This window comes from Taudactylus pleione, unplaced genomic scaffold (assembly GCF_031769625.1).
Source record: "Taudactylus pleione unplaced genomic scaffold, aTauple2 ptg001126l, whole genome shotgun sequence".
In the NCBI taxonomy this organism is placed as follows: Eukaryota; Metazoa; Chordata; class Amphibia; order Anura; family Myobatrachidae; genus Taudactylus; species Taudactylus pleione.
Genome location: NW_028285527.1, coordinates 100,377 through 127,188, shown reverse-complemented (window position 1 = coordinate 127,188; position 26,812 = coordinate 100,377). Strand labels below are relative to the sequence as shown.

General features: G+C 45.5%; 2 protein-coding genes across 2 annotated transcripts; one reads left to right on the top strand and one right to left on the bottom strand.

Annotated features, from left to right (window-relative positions):
* The first annotated feature begins 277 nt into the window (after positions 1-277).
* On the top strand, positions 278-5,449 carry LOC148453589 (cis-aconitate decarboxylase-like). The gene is made up of 6 exons (XM_088461942.1): positions 278-365; positions 1,168-1,222; positions 1,603-1,790; positions 2,195-2,299; positions 2,386-2,591; positions 4,463-5,449. Exons 1-6 carry the CDS (start codon positions 345-347, stop codon positions 5,382-5,384), a joined length of 1,497 nt encoding a protein of 498 aa, XP_088318068.1. The 5' UTR covers positions 278-344; the 3' UTR covers positions 5,385-5,449.
* Positions 5,450-15,842: 10,393 nt separating this feature from the next.
* On the bottom strand, positions 15,843-19,789 carry LOC148453588 (uncharacterized). Its single transcript, XM_088461954.1, has 2 exons — positions 19,060-19,789; positions 15,843-16,744 (listed from the first exon to the last, which is right to left on the bottom strand). The coding sequence occupies exons 1-2, from the start codon at positions 19,787-19,789 to the stop codon at positions 15,843-15,845; spliced, it is 1,632 nt and encodes a 543-aa protein (XP_088318080.1).
* Positions 19,790-26,812: the final 7,023 nt, after the last annotated feature.

Sequence of the window (26,812 nt, the reverse complement as noted above, 5' to 3'; positions counted from 1 at the left end):
TTATATTATCACTTTCCTATAGTTGTAAACACTGTAGGACATAAAAACCAAATTGTCATTAAAATGCCTAAGCCTTACATCATCCTACAGTGATGACAATAGTCATTAGTGTTATCCTGGGAGGTGTCTGCACTTTCCCAGAAATTCCCCAGCACAAAACCTGAACCTGTTTCCTGGGTGTGAGCTGCTCGTGTAATGCCCACATGCACAGTATCAGCACCAGGATATATAAGGATGTACTGTATATATTTGCACGTTCACATAAACATCCCTTCAACCAACACAGAATTTGCCATCACCGAAGAAAACAGTCCTCATAATTTTAAAACATATCTTACTTCAAGATGCTTTCTGCAGCTGTTAAAGTAAGTACTATATGTAATGTAAATATGTCACTTTTTATTTTTGAAAACTAGAAGCTTCACAACCACGAGATGTATTCAGAAATTTTTCATGTTTACTAAATATGTTAAAAGTACATTCAATATTCAAATTGTTACTATTGTTTTGTATGTGTATTATAATTATTGTATTTATATATTTTGTTCACTATTGTATTCAATGTTATGTATAATTTAACAATATCAATTTTGCATTTGTAATCGGTACTCCTAAAACAGGAAGACATTTTTTTTTATTGAAAATGCAATTTGAAAAGAGTAAAATATATTAGATAATTACACCCTAATATATTTTATAAAGTTTTATAATTTTGCCAAAGTGATATGTAATAATGTAAAGGTACAAAGCTTTAAATATCTACAGTATGTAAGTAGCATGGAACAAAGAGGCAACTTAAAATAGCTAATAAACTGATGGTATCAATATAATATTTAAACAATATAAATGAAAGCGTATAAGCTTTAGTTCATACATAGACTGTGTAAAGGGTAGCTCCCTCTGGTGGATGTAACAAGCAGCACAATGTGATAAAGCTTCATAGGACACGGTTACAGTGTTCAGGTTCAGGATAAGACCGTACATTGGTTAAAGTTGAGCTGTCTATGGATTTTACAGCACATATAATACATTAATGCATGGTATTTTCAAATAGTATTTAAAATATGGAAAGGCTTGTTTCACAATTAGATAACATAGGTGTTAAAATTGAACTAAAATAAATAATGTATGTACTTACAACATTTCTATCATTTCTATCATTCTTAGAACACAAAGAAACTTCACCAACTATCAAGGCACATCCACAAGTCGACTGCGAAAGGTAATTATCCAATATATTTTTTTTATGTTTCCACTGTAACTGGCTTTGAAGTTAAATTGGTGATCACCCTACTGAAATCAATTTATAAATACAATTGGGTGACACAGTTATGGTTCCAAAGAGACATTGGGCTATATCACACAACTGTATAATTTCTACTAAGCATTAGAATTGAATAAAAAACAGGGTAGATACTGTATTATATTGAAGCATTTAAAAGGCAGATAGACATATTTTGGAGCCCTTGGATGAATTTCATATAAATAGGGTTTCATCTGATTAAAAAAGGCACCATTTCACAGGAAATGAGAAAATGAGTACAAAAAAAGAAATATAACACAGGAAAGTCAGAAACATTAATGTGGTATGTCTCTTATCAGTGGATGTAGGACACCAGGTAGAAGAATCCGTCACCAACAGTTTTGCATCATTCATCCATGAGATCCGCCCCGATCACCTCTCTGATATTGTGCGGCACAGAAGTAAGCGCATGATCCTGGACAGCATTGGGGTCGGACTGGTCGGCAGCACAACTCATGTCTTCAATATCGTGGTGAAATACTGCCAGGTAATAATACATGGACATGATCTGTGATATTGTATATTTTTAGTTGGAGTGGTGGAATAAACTTATTGCCAGCACCTTTTTATATGACTATGTTATATATTATTATTATTATTATTATTATTATTATTATTATTATTATTATAATTATTATTATTATTATTATTATAATTATTATTATTATAATTATTATTATTATTTTTCATAGACACACATATCCACAGATCAGTAATCACTAACAATAAACTAGTAAAATAAAGTGAATTACAAAGAAGTAAATAAACCTGAGCCCCTTGCTCTGGGCACCAGAAGTCCTGGACCTGATCTCCTTAGTTACACAAGTTAATTAGAATATGATTATTTAGAATAGCTTTAAATATTGACATCATATTATTACCTTTTTTCAGGACCTATATTTTTCAACATATGGGAATTCTGCCCTTTGTTCTGTCTATGGACAGAAAGGGTTAAAGCTCTCTCCGACCCTGGCTGCCTATGCCAATGGAGTTGCTGTAAGTAGACTTTACTATAAATAAAAATAAAATAATATTTATTATATAGCTGCTCAGTCCATCTAATCATTTCCCTGTCACCATAGGTTCACTCCATGGACTTTGATGACACGTGGCACCCTGCCACACACCCTTCTGGTGCCGTGCTTCCTGCCATCCTGGCACTGTCACAGATACTGTCACATGGCAGAAAGATCAGTGGTGAGGAACTGCTGATGGCTTTCAATGTAGGGATTGAAATACAAGGAAGACTTATGGGTTTCTCCAGCGAAGCAAAGAGCATTCCTAAAAAGTGAGTACTTAGGAGCTCATTTTAACCTGGATGCAACTCACGTTCGCTTGTAGCTGGCTGATTTTTGCTTTTTGCGCATGCGTATAAGATGCAGTGCGTGTGTGCAAGCCAGTCTTAGTGATTGGGAATCGGGCGCTCGAAGTACATAGACTGAGCGCCAGAGCTGAAACTAGACTTTTTGGTGCCCTGTGCCAGAAAGAGCATTGGCGCCCCCCTCATTTTTCAAAGGGACATAATGCATCCAAAAAAGGGCCAGGGAAGAGATAGGAGAGGCCAGGAGATGCTGGGGATAAAATAAGAGGAAGCTACAAGCAAGAATGATAATAAACAGATATTTGACAGGCCCAAACAGCGCCCCCTGACCTGTGGTGCCCTGTACGATGGCACCGGCCGCACTACCCTAGCTACAGTCCTGCTGAGCGCTACTTTGAGTGACAGATAGTGCCGTTTGTGGGTGGTGTCAGAGGAAGGTCTATGAAAACGGGGGGGTGGATGTGTGAACGCAGTGTGCTCTAACGGTGTTTCATGGGTGTGCATAATTAGCATGGAAGCGTTACTGTACACGTCACCTGGTTGTATTTCAGCCTGCAGCCATCGCAGTGCTTGCGGCAGGGTAGGGTTACCTCAAGGGCTATGAGCAGCTACGATGGCTCTCGATGTTACTGATACTACATACTCTTCCTGGAGATGACGTGTGCTGCGAAGGAAAAGGGGGCGTCTTTAGACCGGCGTGCGTTCACTCTGCCGTCACTCTCTAAAACATAGAAGGCATCCTTAAGCCTCGCTGTGCGATCGCGGAATTTGCATATCCTGACCCTTACGGCTGCGAAAGTGCGCTGCGTTGCGTCCAGGTCTGAATCGCCCCCTTAGTCCCAATGGTTGATGAAATGTACTTCCTATTATGGTACCAATTATGTGTTTACTTGTATAAAGAGCTACATATTTATTATGGTGGCTAAATTGTAAAGAATAAATGCATATAAATGTTTGTATACATTTACACAGATTCTAATTGCAAACTGGGTATATAGAAGCTTTTCAGACATCAATGTATATTTAAAGTCCCCCTTTGAGTATATGCTCCATTCAGCCATTCTTCCCCAGGTCCTTTTTAGGTGTTCTATATAACTGTATCTATAGTGTCCAGAACCACCAATTAGGAGTTATAATTCCTCAATTATTTGCCTAAACTATTTTGAGGTCCTGTCTGACAAATTCAATATTGAATGCAGGGGGGAGCGGGTACAGACAACATGGGTCTCTGTAGGGGCAGTATTACATGGGACATGTAACCATGCCCCCATGTGATGCTGTGATCATGCTCCCTGTACAAGTGCTGAACCTCTGTGTAGGCAAACGCAATAGGTAAATATTTTACCAGGGGTGTAGACACACTCCCTCCAGTGGCCACACCCACATGTGGTCACAAATGCGCCAGAAGTCCGGCAGCCCTGTGCAGCACTCATGGAGCTCAGCATCTGTTTCCAGCCTATGCCAGGATTGTGTCTATAACTATTAACACTATCTCTGTAACACCAGACTCTGCTGAGCTCCTGTTTGGCATAATCCAGATCTCTCTTGTCTGTCTCCATCTGTTCCTCTTTCTCATATTCCCCGGCTCCTGCAGGTTACACCACAACTCATCACCAGATCTTAAATCACTCAGATCCTCACTCTACACTCACACTTACATATACAGTATATATATTATATATATGGCCATGGGCAAAACAAGGACACTTTTCTTAGAGCTTGGGCACTATAAGGCAGGAACATCTCACTAAAGAATACTGTAAATATTATTATATAAGATAATTTGTACATGTTATTGTTACATAAATAAATAATATAATATTATTTTCTCACTACAGATTTCATCCACCGTCTGTGGTTGGCACCATGGGAAGTGCTGCAGCATCAGCCAATCTCCTCTCATTAGATAAAGAGCAATGCACTCATGCCCTGGCAATTGCTGCCTCCCTTGCTGGTGCTCCTATGGCAAATGCTGCCACCCTGGCTAAGCCCCTGCACATTGGCAATGCCACTAGGTTAGGTCTGGAAGCTGCTATCCTGGCTGCTAAGGGAATGGAGGCCAATACACTCATACTTGATGATGTGCCCGGCTGTGCTGGCTTTAGTGCTTTTTATGGCGATTACCAGCCTAAGCCATTATCTCCCCCAGGAAAACATTATGAATTTCTTCTGGAGAAGCAAGACATTGCATTCAAGTCTTTTCCTGCACATCTAGGGATGCACTGGGTCGCTGATGCTGCTGCTTCAGTTAGAAATACATTTGTCCAACAATATGGCTCATTCAACCCATCCGATATTCAGTCTATTGTTCTTAGAGTCCCAGTATCCAAATACATTGACAGGCCCTATCCAGACTCAGAACACCAGGCTCGCCACTCTTTCCAGTTCAATGCCTGCACCGCACTCCTAGATGGTGAAGTTAATGTCCGTTCCTTCCATGAAGACACCATGTTCCGTAATGAACTCCAGAATCTCCTGAGCAAAGTGGTGGTGGAGCATCCTAGAGATAATGAAGCCAACTTTGACAAGATGTACGCAGAGGTGGCTCTGCTGCTGAGAAATGGGGATGTGATTATAGGGAAATGTGACACTTTTTATGGACATTGGAGAAAACCCATGAGCCGGGAATCCCTGCTGAAGAAATTCTCCTCCAATGCCCGACATGTCCTGCAGGAAGACCAGGTGCAAGGTGTAATACAGATAGTAGACAATCTAGAAAGTGTCAAAGACAGCTCCCTACTGCCACTGCTACTCCAATAACTCATATAAGAATTATTATTACTCTGTTTACAAGAATTCTAAAGCAGGACTTTAGTATGTTATTTATGAATCAGTGTACTAGTATTTATGACAGATGACAGATCTGTCGAATATATGACACGAAAATCGTACAATTAAAATAGTAACAAAACAACTCAAAATCTCTGGTCTAGAGCAGTCTGATGTGTCTAGTGAGGTTTGGCAACTTATAGGTATATCGCAAGCTCGATATACTGTATCCTGGCTATATCAATGAAATTAAGGACCTGTATTGATGGTGAATGCAAGTCTATTGCTACCAGTTCAGTGTCATGTCAGCGACAGGTACAGTCACCCCTGTGCACATGTGACATCCCTCTCCGCTATGTTGCTGAGCTGTAGTATGCTGGGAGAATATACTGAGTGGTAAGATGTACTGTTAGATCTAACTATTTCATTTATTTCTAGGAGCAGATGCTCTATAAAATAAAAGTTTTCTTTGTTAGTTCACTAGGAAGCAACAACATTAATAAAGCACGAAGCACTTTGTGTCACGTGCCTCACATATCTTACTGGATCCTAATGAATTAATAAGCTGAACGTTGTTCAGGCCAACAAATTGGCTACCTTTAATAAGTGTAGGTGAGGAGCCCATTAAGGAAAATGGGCAATGATGGGTTATAAGATTTCTCTTGGCCTCTCACACACATCCTATTATATTTGGTTTATTTTGCTTTTTTAATACTTACATTTGATTGAGCACATTTTGTTGTTGGTAATATTTACATAGATTTGTATTTTATAATATTTTTACGTATTTATAGTTGCCTGGTTAGTCATTCAGAAGTGTCCACATATGAACCACAGATTTGGGCTATTTACATATGTAATATTGTTTAGAATATAAATCAAAGTTGCTGCTGTATTTGCTAGAAAACAAATACTTTATATGTTTATTGCATTAAATTGTATTTGAAAAATAACAGTGACCATTTATTCATTTTCTTTATTAAAGTGTATAACTTATGATGGAGAACCAATTAACTTATCAATTTGGGTAAAGTTTATAAAGGCTGTTCTTACTGATTCTATTCTTAATCACAGACACTTTATTATACATTATCTTGTCAGCTGAAAAATTACATTATCTGTGCAATTATGCAAATTATGAAAGATATATGACAGATAGATAGATAGATAGATAGATATGACAGAGAGATGATAGATAGATAGATAGATAGATAGATACATAGATAGATAGATAGATAGATTCTGGAAGGTTATCCTCTCTCCACAGAGGAATGCTGTAGCTCTGACAAAATGACCATCGGGTTATTGGTCACCTCCCTGACTAGGGCCCTTCTCCCCCAATCACTCAGTTTAGACGGCCGGCCAACTCTTGGAAGAGTCCTGGTGGTTCCGAACTTCTTCCATTTATGGATGATGGAGGCCACTGTGCTCATTGGGACCTTCAAAGCAGCAGATATTTTTCTGTACCCTTCCCCAGATTTGTGCCTCGAGACAAACCTGTCTTGGAGGTCTACAGACAATTCCTTGGACTTCATGCTTGGTTTGTGCTCTGACATGCTCTGTCAAGTGTGAGACCTTATATAGACAGGAATATGCCTTTCAAAATCATGTCCAATCAACTGAATTTACCACAGGTGGACTCCAATTAAGCTGTAGGAACATCTCAAGAATGATCAATGGAAACAGGATGCACCTGAGCTCAATTTTGAGCTTCATGGCCAAGGCTGTGAATACTAATGTACATGTGATTTCTTAGTGGGTTTTTTATTACATTTGAAAAAATCTCAAAAAAACTTTTTACACGTTGTCATTATGGGGTATTGTAGTGTAGAATTTTGAGGACAAAAATGAATTTAATGTAACATAACAAAATGTGGAATAAGTGAAGCGCTGTGTATATTTTCCGGATGCACGATAGATAGATTATAGATACTGTAAATAGATAGATAGATGATAGATAGATATAGATTGTAAGCTCCTATGAGCAGGGTCCTCCTACCCACTGTCTCACTGCCTTCATCTCTAGCACTTCAATGACATCTTCACCTTCCCAGCTGTATTGTGAATTGTGTTGCTAATTGTTACTTGTGCTCTGTTTATATTTTGTTTACTGTATTGTACAGTAATGTAATTTTCTGTGTACCCTGTACTCTATGTATGGTGCTGCGGACCACTTGTGGTGCCCTATAAATAAAATGTAATAATAATAATTGATGATAGATAGATGATAGATAGATAAATAGGAAATAGATGATAGATAGATAGATAGATAGGAGATAGCTAGATAGATAGGAGATAGATGATAGATAGATGGTAGATAGATTATCTATCATCTATCTATCTATTATATAATAATTACACAGAAAGACGTATTATGTACACGGTGCAGAGAGACACTTTGGGTCTGATTCATTACCGCAGGTAATGACGACGTGAATGGAGTTGAGTGATATTTTGCTACTGCACATATGTGACACTCCCTAAAGATTCCTATAGCTCAGGGGTTACACAGAGTGTATGCACAGAGGCGCTGCTGCGATTCAAACACAGGGTATCTGCCGGGCATTCCTGGGCGGTGACTGGGAGGTGGCTAAACAGATGTACGGAGATAATCCGTTTTATGGGTGTGTAATGGGGGTGTTGTGGGGGTGTCACTGAAGTGTTTGCGCAGTAATGCTGGTGCAAGTTTCAAAGCTACAACAAATGGCAGCATCTAAAGTGGGCATCTCAGTCCTTGCAAATCCATACACACGGATGTACACCAGGAAAGGACACGGTAGTGCCATTTGCATACAGTTGCAGACGGGTGACAATCAAAGGACGCAGTTGCGTCTGCGTCCACCTCTGACTTTATGAGCTAAAGCACCATTCATGATAATACAGCCTATTAATATACTGGGAAATAATGGCACCTAAAGGTGGCCACATTGATCTTGTTGCCAGATGGGCCAGCTGCAAGATCATCAGCCAGTGTAGTCACTAAAGGACAAATTCATCACTATCCGGCCATTCTTCTATGATCTAACCACACTCGCATCATTAGTGAGTGATAATTTTTCAACTACATTTACCATCATGCACTATAATGATTAGGGATGTGCGCCGGACCATTTTTGGCGGATTTGGATTTGGTTCTAATTCGTCATCCGGCTTTGGATTTGGATTTGCCAAACTGCGGTGACTGGCTTTGGATTTGGATTTGGATTTGGATTTGGATTTTTTGCCAAAATTGGCAAAAAAAGCTAAAATTACATAAATTGGGCTTTTTTTTCTTCCTAGAGTGTTATTTACCTCAATAACATTAATTTCCAGTCATTTACAGTCAATTTAGACCACCTCACAGCTTAAATTATTCGTTTCACCATTATTGGCCAAAGGTTGCAGTGAGCTGACTGGTGACCAAGCGTCAGAGCAGCGGCGCAGTGGCACAGACACCACAGTTTAAAGCACATCTATGAAACTATGCCACACAGCAGTGGCAGAAATGAAAGGTAGTGCTAGATGGAATTGTCCTTGGGCCCTCCCACCCACCCTTTATGTTGGATCTTAAAAAGGACATGCACACTTTAACAAACAAAGCATTTCAGCGACAGGTACTGCCACTTTGTGGCTGAAGTGCTTGGTTTGTTTGGGCCCCCACAAAAAAATCTTCCAATCTACTAAAGGCAACAGGTCTACAGTGGCATGATGTCACCATCATTGCCATCCTCACCCTCATCAGTGTGTACATCATCCGATTCCTCACACAATATCAGTTCATCCCCGCTGGAATCTACCATTACAGAAGTATCTGTACTGTGACGTGATTGGTGGGAAAGGTTTTCCTCGTGAAATTTCCAGTTCATTTTAATGAACATCATTTTTTCTACATTTTGTGGAAGTAGCCTCCTTCGTCGTTCACTCACAAGGTTCCCGGCTGTACTGAAAACTCTCTCCGAGTACACACTGGAGGGTGGGCAGCTTAAATAATGCAAAGCCAGTTTATACAAGGGTCTCCAAATTGCCTTTTTTTTCTTCCAATATTCGAAGGGACTCTGTGACATGTCTACGTGTATGGTGTCCTGAAAATAATCCTCCACCATTCTTTGGATGGTAATCGTATTAGATGGAGTTGCGGTAGAGGTGTCACTGGTGTTGGGCAAATCTTTTAGACCCGACCAGATGTCAAAATGTTGACTTGACTTATCTGCATCACCACTGGGTCTTTTGGAAAAGGTGCATTTTTTTCTGGCTGCTGCTGCAGAAACCGAAGGAGGAGACGTCATCGTAGTGCCATGTGTCACTTCAGCTGCCAACTTGCTCACCAGGAGCGCTTTGGTTCTTTTAAGATCTGGGTCAGTTGTAAAGAAAGACACAGCATATGACTTGAACCTAGGATCAAGAATGGTTGCTAAAATATAATGATCAGATTTCAAGATCTTGGCCACCCGTGGATCCTGGCGAAGCGAACAAAGGACTTGTTCTATCAGTCCAGCATACTTTGCGGAATCATTTTGTTTAATATCATCCTTCAATTTCTCCAGCTGCTTTTCCAAAAGCGAAATCAGGGGAATCACCTTACTCAAGCTAGCAGTGTCAGCACTCACTTCACAAGTGGCAACTTCAAATGGTTTGAGCACCTTGCACAAGACAGAAAGTACTCTCCACTGTGCTGGGGTAAGGTACATTCCCCCTCCTCTCCCAATGTCATGGCTTGTCGTATAGCTATGGATGGCTTTTTGCTGCTCCTCCATCCGCTGAAGCATATACAGGGTTGAGTTCCACCTCGTTACCACTTCTTGCTTCAGTTGATGGCAGGGCAAATTAAACTGCTCTTGCAGGTGCTGCAATCTCCTGCACGCTGTTGCTGAATGCCGAAAATGTCCCGAAATTTTTCGGGCCACAGACAGCATCTCCTGAACGCCCCTGTCGTTTTTTAAAAAACCCTGCACCACTAAGTTTATTGTGTGAGCAAAACAGGGGATGTGTTGGAATTCACCCAGCTGTAATGCTTTCACTATATTTGTAGCATTGTCAGAAATCACAAATCCTGAGGAGAGTCCAAGTGGGGTAAGCCATGTTTCTATGACATCTCTTAGTTTTTCTAAGAGGTTGTCAGCGGTATGCCTCTTATTGAATCCGGTGATGCACAGAGTTGCCTGCCTCTGAATGAGCTGGTGTTGTTTGTTAGATACTGCTGCTGCTGAAGGCGATTCACCCACCCAGTGGGCTGTCACAGTCATGTAATCTTTAGTTTGTCCACTACCGCTTGTCCACATATCTGTGGTTAAGTGGACAGTGGGTACAATAGCATTTTGCAGACCAATAATTAGGTTCTGTTTAACGTCCTGGTACAGCCGAGGAATGGCTTTTCGGGTAAAATGAAACCGAGATGGAATTTGGTACCGGGGACACATGACCTCAACTAGCTGTGTAAATCCCACTGCATTAATTGAGGATATTGGACGCAGATCTAATATTAGCATAGCTGTCATGGCGTCAGTGATCCGCTGTGCGACAGGGTGAGAGCTGTCATACTTGCTTCCCCTTGCAAGAGATTCTTTAACAGTCAATTGTTTTTTTGGTATACTACTAGTAGTCTTCTTTGTCCACTTCTGGGATGAAGATCCACCAGCAGCAGCAGCAGCAGCAGGCCTAGCGCTCAAAGATTCAGTTTCTTCTGAGGTGTCCTGGAAATTGGAGGAGTCACCGTGACTTAGCACTAATAAATTGGATGTTGTACTACCACTGATCATTCCTGAGGATATTGAGGAGGAAGGTGTTGTCGGTGGAGATTGCAGGTGCTGGGATTTAGTAGAGAGAAGGCATCTAGCTAATGCTGGACTGCTTGTTGTTATTTTTTTTGCAGTAGTTTCTGTTATCAAACACCTGTCATGAGCTCGCTGCAGATGACGTAATAGCGTAGAGGTACCTAGATGTTTAACGTCCCTACCTCTACTAACTGTGGTCTCACAGAGGCTACAAATGGCTTGACAAACGTTGTCAGGGTTTGGGTAAAAGTAATTCCACACAAAAGATGTGGATTTCTTGGTTCTATGCCCAGGCATGGCAATGGCCTTCTTATCTTGGCCAAGAGCTGCTTCCACTGGTGCCTGACTTATACAAATAATATCCTCATCCTCAACATCCTCATTAGTGCCAGCATCAGCTGCACATATATTCCTCTCATCCTCTTGCAATTCCACGGTGGCATCCTCAATTTCTATGTCCTCGGCAATACTGCTCATCCCCACAACTACAGATGGAAAAGAAACTGTGGAGGGCGGCTTCTCTGAAAGGTCAGGCTTACACATAGAAATGCCACTTGTGGACCCACTTAGACTCTCCTCAGGGATTTCTGACATTTGTGTTTCAAAAAACACAGTTTGTTCGACTGCCTTATTGGTTTTAAATTTTTTACGTGTGTTGAATGGTATGTTGCCAATTTTCTGTTTCTCTGCAAAAGTAGTAGTCTTTAGAGGTTTTTTTTTTGTTTTTACCCCTGTAAAATCTAAATTTTTTGATTTCAGGTTCCCTAAGGTTTTAAAGCCTCTACGCCCTTGAGCATCAGCTTTAGATAAAAGTGATGGACTTCCAGCCGCTGCAATGCTAGCATTTACATGTTGTTTCTGCTCTCCTCTCAGTTCATTCTCGTGATCCATATTACTTTATCACTATGAACTGGAGTCACAGAGCTTGTATACACACAGTGGGCTATGCCCTTTCACGGAGCTTGTATAATAGACACAGTGGGCTATGCCCTGTCACGGAGCTTGTATAATACACTCAGTGGGCTATGCCCTGTCACGGAGCTTGTATAATAGACACAGTGGGCTATGCCCTGTCACGGAGCTTGTATAATAGACACAGTGGGCTATGCCCTGTCACGGAGCTTGTATAATACTCAGTGGGCTTATGCCCTGTCACGGAGCTTGTATAATAGACACAGTGGGCTATGCCCTGTCACGGAGCTTGTATAATACACTCAGTGGGCTATGCCCTGTCACGGAGCTTGTATAATAGACACAGTAGGCTATGCCCTGTCACGGAGCTTGTATAATACTCAGTGGGTTTATGCCCTGTCACGGAGCTTGTATAATAGACACAGTGGGCTATGCCCTGTCACGGAGCTTGTATAATACACTCAGTGGGCTATGCCCTGTCACGGAGCTTGTATAATAGACACAGTGGGCTATGCCCTGTCACGGAGCTTGTATAATACACTCAGTGGGCTATGCCCTGTCACGGAGCTTGTATAATAGACCCAGTGGGCTATGCCCTGTCACGGAGCTTGTATAATAGACACAGTGGGCTATGCCCTGTCACGGAGCTTGTATAATAGACACAGTGGGCTATGCCCTGTCACGGAGCTTGTATAATACACTCAGTGGGCTATGCCCTGTCACGGAGCTTGTATAATACTCAGTGGGCATATGCCCTGTCACGGAGCTTGTATAATACACTCAGTGGGCTATGCCCTGTCACGGAGCTTGTATAATAGACACAGTGGGCTATGCCCTGTCACAGAGCTTGTATAATAGACACAGTGGGCTATGCCCTGTCAAGAAGCTTGTATAATACTCAGTGGGCTATGCCCTGTCACGGAGCTTGTATAATACACTGAGTGGGCTATGCCCTGTCACGGAGCTTGTATAATACTCAGTGGGCTTATGCCCTGTCACGGAGCTTGTATAATACACTCAGTGGGCTTATGCCCTGTCACGGAGCTTGTATAATAGACACAGTGGGCTATGCCCTGTCACAGAGCTTGTATAATAGACACAGTGGGCTATGCCCTGTCAAGGAGCTTGTATAATACTCAGTGGGCTATGCCCTGTCACGGAGCTTGTATAATACACTCAGTGGGCTATGCCCTGTCAGTTGTCATGGAGCTTGTATAATACAGTGAGTAGTAGAGTACACATACACACAGTGGGCTTATTATGCCCAGTCACGGAGCACACACAAGGGCTTATGCCCAGTAAAGTCACAGAGCACTGCCTACTCTAATCTATCTAACACTAGAACAGACAGCGCACTAGCTAACTACCTAACTACGCGTCACGCGAGAAATGGCGCCGACAGCCGGGCGCCGCGCATTTTTATTGAGGCCGAACGTCACTCGGCTCTCGCGAGAATCCGACGCCGGACGGGTGACGTTCGGCCTCGAGGTGGAATCCGAGTCAGGCGGGAACACCCGAACTTGCGTTCGGGTGGACTCGGATTCCACCTGTTCGGAGAGGTTCGGATTCCTCAGAATCCGAACCGCTCATCACTAATAATGATACTAATCTTAGCCAGCTGCCTTATGTCACAGTCTGTGTGTGTGTGTGTGTGTGTGTGTGTGGTGCTCAGCTGCTCCCCCTTATAGTTTCTGGCTGGTATTGCACTCACTTCTCCCACACACACATATTCCATTAAGTCACCCATAGTTTTATTATTTTACACAACACTCTTAAGCTATAACTTAACTAAATAAATAAGACACAGACAACTGTATAGAATTGGTAAAAAGAGGTCACAGCTAAATTTATTATATGAAATTAGAATTGATTAATTAGTCCTGGTGGCAAAAAAGCAGTGCTACCTCGGTCCACAGCTCATAATTAATTGAACGCTTTACCAAAATGGGGTGGAGTTTTCCCCACCCCCTGCGCGAGCTAACCTGGGTAGAACCACCCCCCCTTAACTAGCATAGTGCTGGCCCCTCCTAGGATGAAGACCTGGTTCTCCCTTAAGGTAGCAACCGACTCGCTTTTCTCAAAGGGGGAATGCTAGCCAAGCTCTGCCGCGCTAAATTGAGCCGCCGAGGAGCACTGCTTTCTGCCTGCTGCGCCTCACCTGTTGGAAAAAGAAACATAGCATATTCCAACGAGAAACGTATTGGCACACACCAATTTTCTCAACTAATAACTATTGGTACAAACCAATTCCTCACCATAAATAAATATTGGTACAAACCAATTCCTCAATATGCCGGGTGGGTGGGAGGGATCTCAAAAATGGCAAGAGGCAGTTGACTCCTCCTCCAGCCTTAAAATACAGATGTTAAACCCCGCCTCGATGGGGCAGCTAATAGGCTAATCAACTAATGATTGGCAACTGACCTCAACCAATACAAACTATCAATAAAACCAGCTCTAACTAGTACTGTACCAAATAACAAACAGTGTGCTTATATCTTCTCAAGCTTATTCAAGCATTCGAATATTCTAAGTCACCCATAGTTTTATTATTTTACACAACACTCTTAAGCTATAACTTAACTAAATAAATAAGACACAGACAACTGTATAGAATTGGTAAAAAGAGGTCACAGCCAAATTTATTATATGAAATTAGAAGTGATTAATTAGTCCTGGTGGCGAAAAAGCAGTGCTACCTCGGTCCACAGCTCATAATTAATTGAACACTTTACCAAAATGGGGTGGAGTTTTCCCCACCCCCTGCGCGAGCTAACCTGGGTAGAACCACCCCCCCTTAACTAGCATAGTGCTGGCCCCTCCCTAGGATGAAGACCTGGTTCTCCCTTAAGGTAGCAACCGACTCGCTTTTCTCAAAGGGGGAATGCTAGCCAAGCTCTGCCGCGCTAAATTGAGCCGCCGAGGAGCACTGCTTTCCGCCAACAACGTGGACAAATGAATGGACACGTAACGCCACCAAACAAAAAAGACAGCCCCTACTAACTATTCCAATGAGGCTAGAATGTCAGATACGAAAAAACCTAAACCTTCCTCAGTGAGGTGCACTCCATCTGGCCTATATAAATGTACCTCCTCATATCGAAGACGAGGGTGCTTGATAGCACGCCCGCCCAAGCCAACCACAAACCGAGAGACTGCAGCATTCAGCTTCCTTCTTACTCTGTCTAGGGCCGCCCCACCTTGTGTACCCCGCCAGAACCTCCTTGGAATCATCTCAGACCAGCAAAGTTTAACTAGTGGCCAACGTTCCGCTACTAATTTCAAATCATGCTTAATGGCAATGATCAATTCCACTCCTTTACACGTGCCAAGGTCATTACCACCCAAGTGCACGACCAGACAGTCAGGGGTCCCCCACTTACTCTCTGACTGCCATAGCAGGTCCAAAAGGCCTCTCCACCTGAAACCTCTAAGCCCTATCCAACGGACCTTAAAATGGGCTAAACTGGCCCCATTATGCCTGCTAGCCCAGTAAACAAAAGAATGCCCAACAATCCACACCCAGCAATCTTTCTCCAAAAAACCTGTGATGGGAAAAAACAGTATAACATAACGTTAATAATTTTGAATTAACTTTTAAATAAAACTTGAAAACAGAACGAAAAACATGGAAGGGGAAAACTGAGTTGTCTAGGTGACCCAGATGGAGGTGAACAACACCAAACCTCTTTCTTTGATGGCAAAGTTGAAAAGAACTCCAATCCCCCCTAGCAGCGGGTAGCATAAGGCACTGGGTTTCCTAATAACAAACTCGCCAGGGGCGCCACTACTTCTGTAACTTATCGCCCCTTATATAACCCTTATAAGCTGCCGACTTCCATCTACCCAAGTGCTTGATTGCCTCCGCGGAAGAACCTGATGCCGCAGCGCAAGTTGCCGCCCCAATCCTAAACGAATGGGTGCCAAACTCTTCAGTCGGCACATCCAAAGCTATCAAGCATCTATCGAAAATGCTTGCAAACTGGAACTTAGATAGAGGGGATAGATCTTCATGAATAAGCCATTGAGCTCCCCCTTTTGGACGCTGCTGATTATATTTGTTGGCTAGAGTGACCGGGCAGATGCTCAGCTCAGGGTGCGAGGGAACAGAAATCCAACGCCCCCGACCCATCTGATCCGTTTTTGATTTTTGTATTTTTAACAGTATGGCACTTTCTTTTACTACAACATTACATAGAAGCAACCCTGAGTTGACTGATGTTTTATTTTTGGCGACTAACTCCCCAACCCGTAAAGCGCCAAAAAATGCCAGCACAAAAGCCAAGCTAAACAAATTCGCCTCGAATTCACCTTTAGCTACTCCTGAGACTGCCAAAACTAAATCCCTCAACATGCATACATCTATCGGCCTACGGGAATTGCCCGGAGTCGCCTGTTCCCTCGCCCAGCCTCTCATCGCCTTAGAAATGATGAATGACTTCGTAGGATCATTCAAACCGTACATTCGCGAGAAGTACGAAATGCCAGCTAAGGCGCCTGACATGGAAGATTTTGAACGACCGCTCTCATGCCCCTGCCACACAAATTCAGACATACTGACATGCAGCTCCTTACCCTTCTCGGAATTTGCAAGAAAAACCTGCCATTCATTCCAAGCTGCGGAGTAAGACCTAAACGTACCTGGAGCGAGTGCCCTCAAAGCAAGTCCCTCCATGCCGGATTTATGATCTGCCAGACAAAATCAGGACAAGGCAAACCATGAATCCTGGCAGCCGGTGCCAATGCCCTAAACCTACCCCACTGGAACCGTGACAAGGCATCCCCTATCTCATTCTCCACACCAGGAACGTGCCTGGCCTTAAAATCAATGTTTCTCAACAGACAGACAAAAATTAAATGCCTAAGCAGCCTGAGCACTTGGGGGCAGACCGACCTCTGATTGTTAATGGCTTGGACCACCCCCAAGTTATCGCACCAAAATACTATTCTCCGATTGCTAAACTTTGAAGCCCAGAGCTCCACCGCCACCACAATCGGAAATAGCTCCAGCAGGAGTAAATTGCGTGTCAAACCCTCCAAATGCCACGACTCAGGCCAAGCTGCCGCGCACCACTCCCCGCCAAAAAATGCTCCAAAACCTAATGCCCCTGACGCATCTGTGAACAATTGAAGCTCGCGATTGGCTACAGACGAAGCGAGCCAAATGCGAACCCCATTGAACTCTCGTAGAAATCTTAACCATACTTTAAAGTCTTCCTTCATGTCCGCCGAAAGGCGGACCATGTGGCAAGCCTTTTTGATGCCTGCAGAGGCACGCTCCAGCCTGCGGCAAAAACCCTACCCATGGGAATGACGCGACAAGCAAAATTTAGCAAGCCTAGCAGCGACTGCAGCTGCTTCAGAGTTATTTTCTTAACTGATGTAAAATGCAATAACAACTCGCTGATCTTCCGCACCTTTTCACAGGGGAGCCTGCATAAACTCAAATCAGTGTCGATTTCGATACCCAGGTAAGATAAACTAGTAACGGGGCCCTCGGTTTTTTTGTGTGCAATGGGAACGCCCAACGAACTGAAAAGCGCCTTCACCGAAAAAAGCAGGTCACTACAGACTGTGCTATCGGCCGGCCCTACTAACAGGAAATCGTCAAGATAATGAGTGACGCCCGAATGGCCAGTGCCTGCTTGCAGACACCACTGCAAAAAGGTGCTAAAAGACTCAAAAAAGGAACAAGAAATAGAACAGCCCATAGGTAGACACTTATCTATGTAAATGGAATCGCCTATCCGAAAACCCATGTACTTAAATGATTCGGGATGCAAAGGGAGCAACCTGAAGGCCGATTCAACATCGATCTTTGCTAACAAAGCCCCTTTACCAAAATCCCAAACGATACCAAGTGCATCCTCAAATGACTGGTATGTGACGCTGCAATCGCCCGGATCTAAAGCGTCATTAACTGACCCTCCTTCCGGGTAAGACAAGTGTTGTATTAACCTGAACTTTCCCTGTTCCTTTTTTGGTACTACGCCCAGCGGGGAAATGCAAAGATTTTCCACAGGTGGTGAGGCAAAAGGGCCACACATGCGCCCCAAACTCAGCTCCACCTCTATCTTTTCCGCCACAACCTCTGGAAAATTTCTTCTAGCTACAACTAAAACTGGACGAACTAGTGGTAACCTAAAACCTTCTTTAAAACCTTGTAGTAGGAAGGCCGCGTCCTCCTTAAGAGGATAACGCCTCAACCAACGCTCTAATACCTCCAACTTAATTGGAGACACCGCTTTATTTAGCACCTGTACGCTGATCCCCTTTTCCTGCTGCGGAACCACTGGGGCGATTGCAATCCTTTGCAGTGTGACTTCCCCCACTAAGCATGCACACGTGCTGGTAGCGGCAACTGGCCCCTCTGCTACACTGGGCGTTATTGAAAGCTTAGCACTTCCCCTTGCCTCCGGTATTATAACCGGGGCGGGCTGGAAAGGGATGTTTACGTCCCAGCGCAGGCTCGACAGCTGATCGGGCCTGCTGCGTCACCTCCAGCCATACCTCTACGTCCTTGAACCCAAAACTTAAAATCTTTTGGCCATCCTGTTTTTTCCTAAACAGTTCATCATACTGCCTCCAAACATTATGCCTAGCTGCGACCTGCATACCCTGCACTAAATGCAGGTACTTCAGCACATTCAGACATTCAGCTGGGCGTGTCTCGATATAACATGCAGCAAACACATATATACCAGTCAGCCAATTCTGATAGCTCCTCCTGGCCTCCTCAGCTGCCACTCCCCCCTTTTTTGCTGCGTCTAACGCCTTCTTAGCGTCATGAGTAATGGCGAACATGTCAACATAACGACCCTTACGAATTCGCTCTCTGATTTTTGACCTAACTCCCCTTAATATTGCCGTGTTTGAGCAATGGACCGCATCCCCCGAAGCGTCTGGAGCCGAACTGGCCGCTATACTACCCGCTTTTTTGGGACTCTTGCCCTTACCCTTCAACTGCTGCACAAAGTATTTCATGAGCTTGCGCGGCCTCTCACCAGAACTAGAGGAGTCTGAAGACTCATCAGAGTGTGATAACTGCGCAATTGAAGGAACTGCAATATTCGTCTCACCTGTTCCAGACAACGACGGGACCTCGGGCAGATGCCTAGAGGAGGAGGCTTGACTCTCGTTGTGCGGCGCGCCCACCGCGCTTACATCAGTGACGACATCCCTTGACGACGACCCGGATGCTAGTGGCTGACTTAATGTAACCTGCGGGCTCGAGACATTTGCGTTAGCAACGGGAACCGAAGGAGGACATACAGCAACAGGCGCGGGGGTTGAGCTCTGTGGCGGGGAAGATAATGGGGGCTGCGCAGGAGGAGGAATTGCTGGGGAAGGTGGTAGGGGCGGGGCTAGAGTAGGGGAAGGTGGACGCACCACTGGGGTGGATGGCGGGGGCGGGGCTTGTGGAAGGTGGGGTTGACGCGCCAGCTGCTGGCTTGCATGTTGCCCAGGATTAAATTGAAACTGCTGGTGCATGGGTGCAAAATTGCCTGGGGCGGAGATGAACTGTTGGGGAAAAAACCCCGGCGCTTGCCCGTATGAGGTGGCATAAAATTGCCGGCTCGGACCCATGAACGGGTTTGGGATTGACTGCTGGTATACACCTTGGCTAAAATAAGGTGAAAACCCAAAGGGAGGGGTGGGGGCGGGGCCAGGCCCATAATTCAAGAACTGTTGCCCCGCATTTGCGCAGGCCGCAGCGGGCGGGATGGGCGACATTGGAGCCAGCAATCTGGGCCAAGAGCCCCCATAAGGGGTGGCTCTATCCTGCTGCGCCAACGGCCTAGGGAAGTGGATGAAAGGGGGCCGGTGCAACAAATCTGTGGGCCCGCTACCTTGGGACCTATGATAGCCCTGCGCCCTAGGCGCTGTGGCAAACCCCAAACCTCCAGTCCCTGAGACAGAGAGGGGGGAATCTGAGGAGGTAAAAATCTCCTCAGCATCCAAAATGGCCGCCGGAGGCGAGGGGGCGTGGCTGCCGGCCGGGGAGGCCTGGCGCACAGCCCCTGAAGCCACCTGGGTCAAATTAAAGCTGGGGGTCCCTGGTGTACCCGCCGGGCCTGGCGGGTTTATAATATAAAACTCGCCTGCCACTGCAGCCGCAGCGGTGGGTGGGAGACAGGGCCCCGTGCGGTCCAAAATGGCCACAGGGGATAGCCGCGCCTGTGGAGCTGCCGGGGGCGCCCGGCGGAACGATCTGGCGGGGGTGCTGGGAGCGCTCTCCGCACTCCTCGCCAACCAAGCCCGGAGGCCGGATGGCGAAGGGGCGGGTGGGCGAGAAGCGCCGAAGCTCCCCACTGCCGCAGCCGCGGCGGTGGGAGGGGGGAGGGGGCCTGCACGCACTGAGGTCAGGCGCGCACCCCGGGCAAGGGGAGAGGCTGCGGCGACCGATAATGGTCTGGCCGCTTCAGCAAAGCGGCGGGGAGGGGGAGCATTACGGCGGGGACATTCTCAGTTAATAATGGGGGCGGTAGGATAGAGAAGACAGTAATGAGGAAGAAGGGGGGGTGGGAAGAGAAGAAAAAAGAGGGTGAAAAGAATAGGAGGAAAGAGACAAAAGCTGTGTGAAAGGGAAAGAAAATATAGATAGTGAAAGCTGAAAATGATTAAAATGATACTAGTACTTATCACTCAGATAACAAAGGTACTTGTCACTCTGATCTCAAAAATGGCAAGAGGCAATTGACTCCTCCTCCAGCCTTAAAATACAGATGTTAAACCCCGCCTCGACGGGGCAGCTAATAGGCTAATCAACTAATGATTGGCAACTGACCTCAACCAATACAAACTATCAATAAAACCAGCTCTAACTAGTACTGTACCAAATAACAAACAGTGCGCTTATATCTTCTCAAGCTTATTCAAGCATTCGAATATTCATATGGTAGGGTACCGCTCACTTCCTGATCCCCATCAGGACTGCAAAAGCCATTTTATGTGTTTAGGATGGCAATTCATATGGTGGAGAAGATTTTTTGCAGGAGATGCAGGCTAAGGAGCTAAAAATTTGTGCATTGAGCATAACTGAAATACAAGGTAAACATATTTGTGTAACAAACCAGTATGACCAGTGTTCATCCCTTAAATTAAGTTAATTAGTGTTAATTAATTTGCAGGTTAGCTAGTTAGCTCTAATTAAATACAGAGACTAAAGGTGGCCATACATCTGCAACGGATCTTCACGATGCATCGATCTGATTGTAAATGCCAACCCACCGGTCGGAAATTTCCAATCGGCCACCATCGACGTTCAGCGATCTGTCACCGGATCGCTGACAGTTTACATGTTAAATGTCCCCGATTTGACGATCACGATAATTTTTTGATCACGATCATCAAATCGGTAAAATCCAACATGTTGGATTTCTGTGATGCCGGGTTGCAGGATCGCGGCAATCCGTCGCAGATGTATGGGGCCCATAAGTGTGGGCCTCAATTTATTTACTATGTTTTCCCAACTAACTAGCTAGTTACATGCAATTCATTGTGAAGGAGTTTATGCAAACTAAGTAGACACTGCTAAATATTTAGCCTAAGTGACTGCTCTTGGAGGTCATGTGGTGAAATTGATTCTATTAATGGTCAGCTTTAATTAATGTATGATATTAATCTTACTATCAGGAATTTAGGATTAATATTTGTAGTGATGTTACATTTAAATGAATTTACAGAGTATAGAAACCACAGATTATGACCAAAGTGCTTCCCAGAGAAATGTGCAGGGCCGGTGCTTCTATTAGGCAGCCACCTAAGGGCTCCACGACCTGGGATGTAGCCCGCTGAGGCTGCCAGAGACTCCCTGGCAGCCTCACTCCTGCACAGTGTACTGTCTCTATGTTTTGCAAATGGAGCGGAGCTGACAAGTTTGAATAAGTATTATATTCCAGAGGGCACAGGAGTATATACAATTATGTAAGGTAAGGAAGGTTTGGAAGTGTTTACAGCCATGGCAGATCCTGTGGGAGCATGTTTGCAGCGACTGGTCATGTATGTTCGGGAGTTTACAGCATCAGCAGGTCCTGGGAGGAGGGTGTTATCGGCAGTTGCTCCCTTGTTAGTGACGGCCCGTCCTAAGGGGGGAATCTGGTGGGTGTATCTGTCTGCAGGGGTAGCAGGTTCCCGGGGGGGGGGGTTAGCAGCTACAGCTGTTCTGGTGGGGGGGAGGTGTTAGCAGTGGGGAATTACAGTGACCAATGGACCTGTGCTCTAATATATTTTGAATGAGGGCAAAGATATTTGAGAATGTGTTGAAGCTTGTAAATTACCCCTAATATAAGCCTTGAAAACAGTATAAGTACATATACATTTCCTGAATTAGCATACATTATATCCCTTTTTTCTGAGGAATATACTGTCCAGCAGTGGCGTAACTATGGAGGGTGCAGGGGCTACGGTTGCTGTGGGGCCCGCCGGCCCAGTGATCGCGCCTGCTGCACCCTCCTTTTGCCAGGCAACCGCTGAGATTGTGTTCCCAGCGAGCACCCCGCTCCTTCCCTCCCCCGGTGCCAGTGGCAGCCAGAGTACGGAGCTTACTCCTGAGCTCCGGTTTCCGGCTCCCGCAGTGCACTACGGGAGACACGTCATGACATCTCGCCCATAGTTCCGAGGAGTGGGCGCCAGGGATGGACAGCAGCGGACACATGTGCAGGGTTTAAGGTAAGTATTGATTTCTCTCTCATCCACTAGGGGACACTAGAGGTGCTCACGCTGGGGTATAGAGGCGTGGATAGGACTATGCTTGCTGCTGTACTGCTATCCATACCAGGCCTCCTGTGCCTTGCGCTGCTCCCCTGCACTTTGTGGTGCCAGGAGGGGGGCCCACTGCTGGCTTAGGGATGGTGTGCTGGACAAGCGGAGCCAGAGATATCGAAGCTGAAGGAGTGCCCAGCCCAGGTGATAATCAACACCCTAACCAGCCTGCCTGTGGGTCCTCACATCGGCTTACTTTGTCCATTGGTCTTAGAACCCCAGGTCCATATATATTATATATTGCCAGCATGGGGTCCCCGCAAATGTCACACAATATTTTTAAACACATTTTTTGGGAACTTCTATGATGTCATCTCCACAATTTCTCCTGAGGAGCTGGATAGTGGGTATTAATAGTGATGGGGTCAATAAGCAGAAGTTTTGCCTAGGATGCCGCGAAACCTTGCACCTGCCCTGGAAATGTGTAATACAATCAGTAACTAAAACAGAAACTTTGAATGACAAATTTACAGGTGGACAGCAAGCTCAGCACAGTCCATGCCGAATGGTGACACAGACAGGAGCGCTGCAGTGGACCAAACAGAGTCAGAGGAGCCAGCTGTCAGTGAGCAGGGCTTTCTCTGAGTCTGTGAAAAAGACAGTAGACAGCACTAGGAGACTTTCCATTTCTGGCTGGCATTGTAGGTAAGTGCAGCATGGAGTGTGGAGGGGTGACGAGGAGCACAGTGTGAGATGGGCTGCACAGTGGGTGATGTGGATGGGATGTACAGTGTGGGATGGGCAGGGCTGGCAACAGAAATCTTGGGGCCCGTTACACAGATATCTCTGGGGCCCCCCCCTCCCCCTGGACCCCTTTGCCGATGCCAGCAGTGACAGCCAGAGCCATGCTGCATTCGGCAGCATGGCCCCAGCTAACTATATCGCCCATTGGACCTGCATGCAAGGCCAACGGAGGATGTCACTGATGATGCGTGGGAGCGTCCTTCATCGGCAACATGGTGGATATACACTAGACGATGTGCCAGATATGTTGCTCCGATCCCCCGGATCTGACATCATATTGTCTAGTATGTACCCCACTTTATAGTTTTCTCTGAACATTATATCACAACATAAAAGAAAAATTACAGACTCTCCATAATATTTATATATATATGTTTATATATAGGTCTCTCTCTCTCTCTCTCTCTCTCTCTCTCTCTCTCTCTCTCTCTCTCTCTCTCTCTCTCTCTCTCTCTCTCTCTCTATTTTATATATATATGTATATATTATATATAATCTAGATATCTGTATATATATATATATATATATATATATCTGTACAAAAAGTCCGGCACTCTAGTAAATCCACCATCAAAACGGTGCTCAAGTGCCTCCTAATGAAGGAAAATATACTGTATAATGAAGTGGCACTCTGAGACTTAAAAGCAGGTAACGAATGTTGTTTATTCCATAAGCTGGAAAAGCGACCAACGTTTCGGGGCCACACCGCCCCTTTGTCAAGGTGAGTAGTATATATATATACTGTAAAGACACTTGAAGAAACTAAAATGAAAGTCTTGACACTAGAAAGGAAAACTCTCCTTAGTAAAAGCAAAAAGGATAATAGAAAGACAGCTAATTCCAAGTTCCCTTGGGTTAGCAAATACAATATTGCTTCCCCTATTATTAATCAAATAACAAAAAAACATTGGCCTATTGTAGAGACAGACTCCGATCTATATATATCAGGGAAACAATTGATGCCATGTTATAAACGGGGGCGTAATTTGAGAGATTATCTGGTTAAGACTGATTTGTCAAAACTGAATCAATCTAGTATAAGTTCCAGTATGTTCCATAAAACAACAGGTTGTATCAAATGCTCATGCGTAACTTGCCAATATTTAATTACAGGTAACTCCTTCTCTCATCCACATAGTGGCAAAACTATTTACATTAATATAACGGAGGTTAGGAATAGAGCCGACGGCACATAAACTTCTAGTCAGGGATAGAGGGGTTAATAAAGTTAAAAATGTTTGTTTACAGTTATAGGCAGATGCGATAGGACGTTGGGTTAGGGGCGGAGTTAGTGAGAGGGTGTAGAGAATCTACTGTGGTAAAATCTGCCTCTTTTGAATTGATCTGCGACCAGGGAAGTGCAGTTCCTTTATTAGCAGATCTGTCTGTTGGGATAATCGTTTTTATTCATCCCTACTTTCTCTTTCCCTACTTTATATCTTTCCCTACTCTATTCTCTATACTTTCCCTTTATATACACTCTCTTTTTTCTTATCTAACTTTTCTTTCTCTTTCTTTACCTACCTATCTTGCTTCCCTGCACTATGAGCCGCCCACAGCGCGCGCGCTCGGTACCCGCCCGTCTGTCAGACGGTGGCGGGCCCGGCGCACTTTATTCCCCTCAGGTACTGCCCTCCTGGCGTTCGGGAGGGTCAGGTACAGCGGGCCCCTTAGCGGACAACGCTGCGGTCACGTGCACGCGGCCGCGGCGGTCCCGCGAGACGCCACAGGTGCTGCCTCCGCCTGCACCTGGTTCCCCGCCGGTCGCCAGTACTAGTGCGACTGGGGACCAGGGCGGGCGGGGATCGGGGGCGGCCAGGCATACTATAGTGCCTGCGCGAGTCGCGGGTGCGCGCTCCGGCCGCTCTCGCGGCCAGCAGCGGGCAGTCACACCGCCCGTCCCTTCTTCCCCGGTGGCCGCTCAGAGGGAGCCGGCTGAAGTCCGGGGGGAAGGGCGGCGGAAGCGGCCACATAAGCGTGCAGGCCGGATGCCTGTCATGGCGCCGGCTTGCACGCAGGCCCACATTAATACAGGCGGGGGGCGGAGACGAAGGGGGCGGAGCCAACACCTGCATAGTGACAGGCAGATTAATCCGCCCCCTCTTCTGCTGCCCTCTGTTCATAATGATGCAGACATGGGGTCCCCCATGTCTGCAGTAGCCAGCTCCTCCAGGCCTGCGGGGGTGGCAGCTGCTCCGGCGTCTGCTATGCCTCAAGGGCCTGCGGCACCAGGGAGTGCTCCGTTGCTGGATGCTGGTGCCATAGCTGGACTGCTGGTGTCTGTGGTGGGTGCACTGACACCGCTTTTGACCCAGCAGCCTGGAAACGCTGACACTGGAGGCCCTTCTGCGTCAGCGGCGTCCGCCGTGCAGACGCAGCTTGGCCCTCTGGTGCAGCAATTAGGCAGGATTTGCGGTCTTTCCCTCGCTCCCATGCCCGCAGCTCCTTCCGTTTCTTTCTCTCCCTCTGCCATCTCCCTTCCTCAGCCCAATCAGGCTACGGACACAGACAATGCGCACAATGCCGCCTCAGTCTCTTCTTTTACAGACGACAGTCTGGAGGAGTTAACAGTGGTCGCAGCCCCGACCAGAAGTGCGACGGCGGAAGTCGGAGCTAACGCGGGCGCTGGAGTTTCCAATGCCCTCGCCAGCGCTTCTGGTGAGTGTGACAGTACGTCTGACTGCGGGTCTACTTCCATTTCCTCTTCCTCTTCAAGCGTTAGTTCGCGGAAGGCTAGGCGTAAAAGGGCAAGGAGGTCTCGCAGATGTCGCTCACGTCGTCACAGGCATTCTAGCGAACGGTCCTCTGGCAGTAGTACCAGTGTAGATCGCGGAGCGGGTCCGGAGGATGTTGTACACTGCGCTAATACAGCTGTCACTCGAGGTATGCGTACCAGGGTTAAGCAGCGGATCAAAAAAGGGCGCTACGTAGATATGTTCACCCTTACAGCTACGGCGAAGAAAGCTGCTGCGACCGCAAAGGCAAAAGGGGGTATTGGTCTGGAGGCCTTTAAGTCTTACACGAATTGGATATCTGGGTTCTGCGTGTTTTCAACTTGCTATCTCAAAACCAGGCCTTCCGAGTACCTTAACGTAATACGATACTTACACCTGATACATGGCCTATTCAAGGCCTCACGCAGTACGGCTTGGCGTCAATACGACGAAGAGTTTCGTCGAAAACAAGATCGGGTTAAGGTCATGGAATTGGGTTGTAGAGATGTTGAAGTGTGGATGGAGGTGACCCAGC

What these genes read in the sequence shown, in the direction of transcription:
- LOC148453589 (XM_088461942.1), top strand. Translation starts at nt 345, where the DNA reads ATGCTTTCTGCAGCTGTTAAA. An exon ending in CCTATGCCAATGGAGTTGCT is followed by an intron (nt 2,300 to 2,385) that starts GTAAGTAGACTT and finishes CTGTCACCATAG; the next exon opens with GTTCACTCCATGGACTTTGA. An exon ending in GCAAAGAGCATTCCTAAAAA is followed by an intron (nt 2,592 to 4,462) that starts GTGAGTACTTAG and finishes TTCTCACTACAG; the next exon opens with ATTTCATCCACCGTCTGTGG.
- LOC148453588 (XM_088461954.1), bottom strand. Translation starts at nt 19,789, where the DNA reads ATGTCGCCCATCCCGCCCGCTGCGGCCTGCGCAAATGCGGGGCAACAG. An exon ending in TTCAGACTCCTCTAGTTCTG is followed by an intron (nt 16,745 to 19,059) that starts GTGAGAGGCCGC and finishes TTTGTCTGGCAG; the next exon opens with ATCATAAATCCGGCATGGAG.